The sequence below is a fragment of the Pseudochaenichthys georgianus genome, chromosome 20, assembly GCF_902827115.2.
Source record: "Pseudochaenichthys georgianus chromosome 20, fPseGeo1.2, whole genome shotgun sequence".
Classification (NCBI taxonomy): domain Eukaryota; kingdom Metazoa; phylum Chordata; class Actinopteri; order Perciformes; family Channichthyidae; genus Pseudochaenichthys; species Pseudochaenichthys georgianus.
Genome location: NC_047522.1, coordinates 13,245,687 through 13,254,152, shown reverse-complemented (window position 1 = coordinate 13,254,152; position 8,466 = coordinate 13,245,687). Strand labels below are relative to the sequence as shown.

General features: G+C 37.2%; 2 protein-coding genes across 2 annotated transcripts; both read left to right on the top strand.

Moving 5' to 3' along the window:
* The first annotated feature begins 553 nt into the window (after positions 1-553).
* Positions 554-2,580, top strand: LOC117466053 (piggyBac transposable element-derived protein 4-like). The gene is made up of 2 exons (XM_034109180.1): positions 554-1,535; positions 1,811-2,580. The coding sequence occupies exons 1-2, from the start codon at positions 554-556 to the stop codon at positions 2,578-2,580; spliced, it is 1,752 nt and encodes a 583-aa protein (XP_033965071.1).
* Positions 2,581-4,331: 1,751 nt separating this feature from the next.
* LOC117465621 (C-C motif chemokine 20-like) lies at positions 4,332-6,393 on the top strand. The gene is made up of 4 exons (XM_034108549.2): positions 4,332-4,524; positions 4,791-4,893; positions 5,898-5,972; positions 6,062-6,393. Exons 1-4 carry the CDS (start codon positions 4,443-4,445, stop codon positions 6,096-6,098), a joined length of 297 nt encoding a protein of 98 aa, XP_033964440.1. The 5' UTR covers positions 4,332-4,442; the 3' UTR covers positions 6,099-6,393.
* Positions 6,394-8,466: the final 2,073 nt, after the last annotated feature.

Here is an 8,466-nt window from a genome sequence, read left to right as displayed (position 1 = left end):
TCAGAACTAAACAACTGGACAACATTTCACATTCCACTCTTGTCAGAAGGAAACAGGCTGCGTCTTCAGATCTGATTCATGTAAGTCTTGTTTTACAATTGTTTTACCTAAGAAAAATATATTGAGAAAAGATAACTGCACATAACATTTGAACATTATCCTTACCTGTTGGGAAAGATAAATATAACATTAGCATATTCTATTCTAGCTAGCATCACATTAGCATATTCTATTCTAGCTAGCTAATGTTAGCTTGTGTTAGCTAGGTCAATTCTAGATCGCGGTCGCTAATATTAGCTAATGCATACATGCCAACTTTCTTGCCAGATCATGTATGAAATGTAATCATGTCTTACACAATAAATACGCTACACTATTTTCAACCCATTTGTCAATCTGGAAATACATACATAATAATAAATAAATACAGTCATATAAAAGGTATAAGCTAATGTCAGCTAGGGAAACAAAATAAAACTTGAATTAGAAAAGTGTACTGTATAATTTACCAACTGATGTTGTAAATATTATTTTGATTTTCTTCATCCACAGTATGGCTCGTCACACTCATTCACGTTTCACGGCTGAAATGTTCATCGAGATGTTACATCAAGAACAGGATAAAGAAGATGGAGCAATCCTTGATTCTGAGTCTGACCTCTCTGATGATGATGTAGACTATGTGCCACAGGGTCAAGCTGAAGTTGCTGGTGATGAAGAAGACTCCTTGGACGAGCTAGAAGACTCGTCTGATGAGTCCTCTGAAGAGGAATCTCAGACCCAGGCCAATAGGCTAAGTAAAAAGGGGTCTTACTGGAATGAGCAACCCCCCACTCAAGGCAGAGCAAGAACCCATAACATCCTGAGGAGGTGTCCAGGACCTGTATCTGGTTCAACAATCATTTCACCAAAAGATGCCTGGGAGTTGTTCATTAGTGATAACATAGTAGAGGAGGTTTTAAGATGGACTAACTTAGAGGGACGCAGAGCCGCAGCAGCAAAAGGAAAAGAGTGGAGATGCCTCGACAAAGTGGAATTCACGGCATTTATTGGTTTGACCCTCCTTGCAGGGGGGGACAAGACCTGGGATGTGGCCTTGCGGGAGCTCTTTCTGGATCCCCTGCAAAATCCGATGTATAAGGCCACTATGGGGTTCCACAGATATGAGGATATCTGCCGCCTCATACGGTTTGATGATAAGAGGACTAGGGCTGTTAGACTGGAAACAGACCACATGGCTGCATTCAGATATGTGTGGGACTGTTTCCTGGCCAATTGCAAGAAAGTGTTCGTCCCCAGTGATTGTGTCACTATAGATGAGCAGCTTGTGCCATTCCGTGGAAGGTGCAAGTTCTTACAATACATGCCCAGCAAGCCAGCAAAATATGGGATCAAAATCTTTTGGATGTGCGATGCAAGGGTCCATTATGCATTCAATGGCATGATCTATACAGGGCGACAGCCAGGAGAGGATGTTCAGAGGAACCTTGGCGAGAATATTGTCCAACAGTTGTCCAGCGGAATAAGACACACAGGTGAATATAGAATACAGAGTATACATACAGTGAATATACTCTTGAAGTTCTAGCACAATACCTAGATCACTTTTCCACTCTCTCATAGTGTCTATTTCATTTTGTATTACCATTGTGAGAAATTGATTAATTTATAAGCAGGAATAAAATACGATGCAGTACTCCATAATAATAATAATAATAATCAATATTCCATCAGATTTATTTTAATGTTAGAATTTAGAGAATTACATGTTGACTAAATTGACCATTCATTTGTTTTGTTCTGTTCATAGGTCGAAACATAACCATGGATAACTTCTTTACCAGCATTCCTTTGGCTGAGAAGCTCCTAGAGAAGAACCTTACGCTTGTGGGGACTCTTCGCCAGAACAAGCCAGACATACCACCTGTCATGAAGCCAAACAAACTGAGAGAGAAGTACAGCTCCAAATTTGAATTCTGTGGCAACATGACAATGGTGAGCTATGTCCCGAAAAAGGGGAAGGCTGTTGTGCTGCTAAGCACAATGCATGATGACACAGCAGTGGATGTCCAGAGTGTTAAGAGGAAGCCAGAAGTGATCCAATATTACAACCACACAAAATCAGGAGTGGACACAATGGATCAAATGGTTCGCACGTACACCTGCAAGCGGAGAACACGGAGGTGGCCCATGGTGCTCTGGCACAATGTGCTGGATGTTGCCACCCTCAACGCCTTCACCAGCTACACTGCACAACACCCTGGTTACATGGGTGGTGTGACTAATGCACGGCGGCTCTTCATAAAGGAGCTGGGCAAAGAGCTGGTCATGCCACACATGAGGAGACGCATGGAGGGCACGTCCCACCTCCAAACCCATATTACAGAGGCAATGGAAAGATGTGGGTTAAAAAAAGTAAGCGCAGCCACCACCCAGCCACAGGAGGTGAAGAGAAAGAGGTGCAAGATCTGCCCAACTGCCAAAGATCGAAAAGCCAGCAGCTGGTGTTCCAAGTGCACCAGCCCTGTGTGTAAGGAGCACAAACATGTTGTTGTGATTTGTGAGGCATGTATGCACTAGATTGCAACGTACTCATATGAGTTCATTTTATGAGTTTGTTTCATGAGTGTCATGAGTTCATTTTAAACATTCAGCATTCACCACAGTTCACTGCAGTAACAATACAGATTCACTAACAGTTCAAAAAGTTCAAAATTAATTGTATCAGTTGTATGGTGTATGCTATGTGTGAGTGTGACAAAGTGACAAATAAACATTTCAAATATTAATTGTGTTATTCTTTGGTCCAAATCACTGCTAAAATGTTTTTTGACAATAGTATAGTATGTCTTTTTTTTTTTTTAAATACCACACTTACATGGGTCATTTTCGACCCGACCCATGTCTGTAAACTTGATGTAATATTATAAAAATTATTTTAGTTTAGTAATTAACAAAGGAGAAACAAAAGTAATGATTTAGGGTTTTCAAAAACAAGATATTTAATGAATATTTTGAATATGTAATGATGAAATAAGTTGATTTCCAAAAATATAGCAAAGAAAAACCATGCATTAAATAACACTGTAAGTCAATACGGGTCATTTTTGACCCATGTTGTGTCTTAGAGGGGGTTTGCATAGCTTGTGTATCAGAGGGTTAAAACGATGAAAATGCTGCTGAAGGTTAATCCAATGTGTCTGTGTCACTTTGAAATGATTACTGATAATCCATCATTCCATTTTTGTCAAAAACGGAGTATTCATATAGTGTGTGAGAGCTACAACCCAGCTTCCGGTTTTGGGCATTTTGGCTGCGCATCACTCTATTCACCAATGGTAACGTTTAGATGGATTTTAGGAACTTCGCCTCGATTCTTTTGGCTCTAACGGTTCAAAACAGGTGTCAATCATCAAAATCGACTGATGGGTTCCGGAGATATGGCAAATACACCCAAATGACTGTAAAATGACTGACAAGTGTTTGTTTGTGCTAAATCTCTCTAAAAAGGTCAAATATCACTTGTTTTGCATCAATCTTGATACAGGGTACTTATTATATGTTATAGTTGGGATTCCTAAAGCTTTTAGTCTACTATCCCATCATTCAAGGGTGGTTTTCACTATAAGTAAGGTTTTTATTTTGGACGGACACTACAATTTACATGTTTTTACTATGTTCAATCTGAATTTACTTTAAAATAAAAAAAATCTGTATTGATTCTGACTTTTCTACATCCAACTCACAGGTTTATCATTGTTTTGAGAAAAAAGATTATAAATGTACGCATTTTAGAAGTGAATATATAGCTATTTGTTCTGGGAATGTCATTTTTCGAGCCTGAGACCTGAAAAACAGGCTTGGGGCTTACAGTAACAGGTTAACTCCCTGGATTTTCCCTAGATTGTGTTTCCATAAACACCACAGTAATGTCAGAGTTATCTTGAGGTTATCTTTCTCTCAGATGCCACTCTTTTATTTATTTTGGTTAATTAAATCCGATGATCAAAGGCTCCTTTTACATTATAATTATTTACATTACAATTATACAGCACATTTCCTAATAAAACTTAGAAGTGTCCAGGAGGCCTAATTAAACTAGCTGTGAGTAATGCCAACTAAACTACGATTATGCAACTTTTGGAGCTATGGGCTGCTAACAACTCTCATTGTAGAAGTCTTTAAAAGTTGTAATCAATCTAGCTTACTCATGCTGGCTTCTGTTCAATATTTAACCTTGCTCCATTTCCTGGCTCATTTCCACATTCTTAACAATGGCATGGCATTGCACAATCCTGCCGAGCACGGGAAAATCCCAGACACGTCCTAAACTAGTTAAAAGGAGTGAGACGTGAAGACTCAGTCACACTCTCACTGGATTCCTCCAGGCATTTTACGCAGGCACTAAAAGCACTACCCGAATAAGCACTCTATAGGAAACCATGGCAAGCGGTAAAGTATGTTTCCTGGCAACTCTGTGCTCCCTGGTCATCCTGTCAACCTTTATCGGCAGCACACAGTCAGGTGAGTTCTACAGATCAAGCTACAGATAATACATGTGCAGTTTTTTTTGTGTAATCTCTGGCAAGTGTAGATGCATTTATAAAAGGATAAGGAAGCAAGTTCTGTAATTTATTTAGCTTGTGTTACATGAAGTACCTGCAAATCCTAAAGCTCTGAAAACAGGCAGATTTACCATTATATGTTTCAGGGTCAAATCAAGGTTAATAAGCAAATTATTTAACTTGACAAATGTTTATAATGTATTTTTGTTCACAATGTGTTTGCAGTGAGCTGCTGCCTGAGGTACACCAGTCGTCGATTGCCATGCCAACGGCTGCTCGGCTACACCGTCCAGACCATTAACAGGTCCTGTGACATCAACTCTATTATGTGAGTAAATGATTAAATCTCTTTTCGGACTACAATTCTGCACTTCAGTAGTAACAGCAGAACAGGGAGTAAGTCAGTGACAACAGTCTCACATGGATATTACAAAATAATGTTATGGACAAAAGGTGCAATTGCACTTACATAAACAATAAGTATTATTATTAATTAATGTGCAGACTTGTTTCTAAATTGAATTATCCCGATGACATTATACTACATGATGTGTCAAATAACGTAACATATTTAATTGCTTTCTTGAGTTGTTAATGGTTGTCTTGTTTGCTTTATGACCAAAAAGTCTTTTTTATTTAATCTGATAATCAGTTAATTGACAAATCATTGTGGCCCTACTTAGAAATAGTTACAGTGGGCCCAAGATAAACAAGTTTGGGTGTCTGACATTTTTTAGAAAAAGGAGATGTTATGAAGATATAAACAAGCAAACACTCCGGATAGTGGCATTTTAAATGGTATATCTTATATCTTGAATATTTTGTGTATTCCTTTTTTTTCATTAAACATATCCTTCTGTCAGAAGAGCAATGTATGTTACATTCAAACTGCAGTTAACATGGTCATTGATTTTGCTTTCTTTATTAATTATTTTGACCACTAAACAACCTAACAGTATGTGTTCAGATTTTTGACCTTGTTCAAAATTAGCTTTATTGAAGACAGAAGCGAGTTAAACAGTTTAAGCAAATAAATCCTGGTTATTTAAGGTCACACATTAGAGGGCAGGCCCCGGACGTGACTTAACAAAGCATTAGCGGGTTAGCTTCTGAATCCCAAGTGCACCGACTTCTCGCTTGTCTTTCCAGTCCAGTTAGATGACTCAAAATCAATCATTATGCGCTGCAGGATTCACCCCATATGTAACTGTTGCAATATGTAGAGTATAGAGACACTAACAGGTTAATACACAACCTGGAAAGGACCTGTTTTTCTGGTGAACTGCATTCATGTTTCTCATGTTTGATGAAGTCTTCACTTTTTTTCCACAGATTCCACCTCCCAGGAAGGTTTGTGTGTGCTGACCCTTCAAGCATCCGCACTCAGAGACAGATGAAATGTGTGGAGTGAGTATACTCATTTGTCTCTAACTTCAATAAGTACTCTTACCGAATATTGAACTAAAATAATATTGTGTTTTCATTCTTCTCTGCAGTGAAAGGAGGAAGAAGATCATAGCAAACCGAACCTGAGGGCACGACACATGAGCTGTATACGGAAGTTACTGTATGAAGGATATAACTAATATTTAAAAGGCTTCGTACACCGAAGTAAATTATCATGTCATTTTGTTAAATTATTATATTACATCTTATTATATAAGATTGTGTGTTTTATAAACAGGTAGTAAATTGTACACTGAAGGTGCAGAGCATAATTGAAATATATTTTTGTAAATACATTTTTGTAAAGAGGAATGGAGAGTAAAAGTTTGAATTGTAATTTATATTGTCAAAGGATTAATAAAAATAAAGATGTTTAATAATGCATTTGTCTGAGTTTCATAACAGTCATATATGTTACATATATCTGCTGCACATTCTAAATGTTATCCTAGTTTACAGTGTTAAATGACTAAACCAAAGGTCATAATTTGAAATAGGGTGCAAAGAATCAAGATGAGCACAATACAGTAGACATAATTTAACAGTAGATAAATCACACCGACAAGAGAATAGGGTTGAAAATGAGTTTTCTGATAATTAATAAAGTAAATAGGCATAAACGACAAAAACCCATTTGAAATATAAGATTTTAATTTTGTTTTAATAGAATAGCTTTAAAATCATCTTATTCCACACTGTTTGATTGTATCATATTTGTTCTACACATTGTTTTAGCTTTTCATTGATATTTAATTCAACAATATCCTAGTGTTTCGCACCATTAAAGGTCACTTATTATGCACAAACATCTGTGTAAAGAGATTCTGAAAGATTCTGTCTGAAAATGAGTGGATCCGTTTTTGGCCATTTTATGATGTCATGATTTCTTGGCTTGTGTAACCATTAGCCAATAACCAACCAACGTAACACCCGCCCACCTTATCACCTGGATCTCATCTAATCGAATCTTATCTTCAGATTCTAAAGTAAAAGACAGAGAATCAGCACTTTTGAAACAGGGGGTTTATGGGATGCTACCCTGCATGCTGTGTTTGGTATTTCGAGCCAAACTCTTCAGAGACATGTTTTGAATATATCAGAGACCCATAATATATTGATGAAAAACAGTATATTAGACCTTTAACATTTCCCATAATTTGAAGTCTACAGTTTTTGTATCTCTTGAAACTTGAGGAGAAGTAAAGTCCTGTAGGTTTGAATAAAGCTTGACTGTAAATGCATGCATTTTTAAGCATTATGGGATGAACAAAAACGTAGAAAAGTAGAGAGCTCATTTCGTGCTAACTGCTTTTAAGATAAAATCAAAGAAGTTCAAATAAAGGTTTAAATTCAATATATACATTTTTACAAGAGACAGTTTTCCAAGTGTTGCGGAAAACTGTCTAAGAGTGAAATCAAACTGTGGCATCCTAAAAGATGATCATAATCATGACTATCTGTTCACCGCCCCATTCTAGAAGTGAAAGGTAGGGCTCACCTGCTTATGGAAAAAACTAATTTCACTCATACTTAGTCATAACTTGGTCTTCCAGTTTGTGTGTACGGAAACTATTGAAATTAATTTCCATTTCAGTTAAACCAGTAAGAGCAGCTGATCCACAGTAGTTGGTAGGTAAATGTAATCCGAGAAACCTTCTTCAGGTATACTTTGAACATTTTTGAACAAACCAACAAATTCCAATACGACTCCAAATCTCACATAAAGAGGATTGTATTTCCTTTCCATCATGGTCTGTCCCCCACAGTGAGGAGTAATCTGTCCTCGTTGATATCTTCTCTGTTCTTCAGAGCCTTGCAGAGTTTCACCCAGAACAGCTCGGGGTGCTCCTCAGCTTGAGGCCAGCTCAGGTAGGTCTGCCTCTTCAGCAGCGTCCTTATGCGGTGGTAAGCAGACAGCTGAGAGGTGGGAATATCCTCCAGAAACACCAGAACCAGCACGTCCTTCTGCTCATCAAACAGGCGTGAACTACACAGAGGAAACAGACAGATGGATTTTTTTCATTACTAATTTATTGTTATAATCTTTTAATAAGCAATTATTTTTCATTCTTTCAAAGTTGCAGACTTGGTTTAGGTTTAAGATTATGACAGTATTCATGGAAAACATGGTGTTTGAAATTTAAAAAAGCAGAACAAAAGACTCTCGCACACTTCATAACTTGCAGTCAGAGATTATTATCAATGTTCCGGTACACAAACCTTGATTAGGTTATTTGGATATTTAAATAACCTGATAAAGGATGTGGTATGGAAACGTTTCAAATGATATTTTATTGCAAATGATGAAGCAAGTTTGAGGGAGTTTGAGGAATATATAATATTATTATCTTAGACAGCTGTCAAACAAATAGAAAAGGTGCTATTTAATAAAACGATATGAGTTTTTTTCTTGTGTTAATTTCTCAATTAAGCTAATTATTTAATATAACTCAGT

Coding starts and splice junctions, on each gene's coding strand:
- LOC117465621 (XM_034108549.2), top strand. CDS start 4,443: ATGGCAAGCGGTAAAGTATGTTTCCTGGCAACTCTGTGCTCCCTGGTC. Junction 4,894..5,897: donor TGTGACATCAACTCTATTAT/GTGAGTAAATGA, acceptor TTTTTTCCACAG/ATTCCACCTCCCAGGAAGGT. Junction 5,973..6,061: donor AGACAGATGAAATGTGTGGA/GTGAGTATACTC, acceptor TCTTCTCTGCAG/TGAAAGGAGGAAGAAGATCA.
- LOC117466053 (XM_034109180.1), top strand. CDS start 554: ATGGCTCGTCACACTCATTCACGTTTCACGGCTGAAATGTTCATCGAG. Junction 1,536..1,810: donor CAGCGGAATAAGACACACAG/GTGAATATAGAA, acceptor TTCTGTTCATAG/GTCGAAACATAACCATGGAT.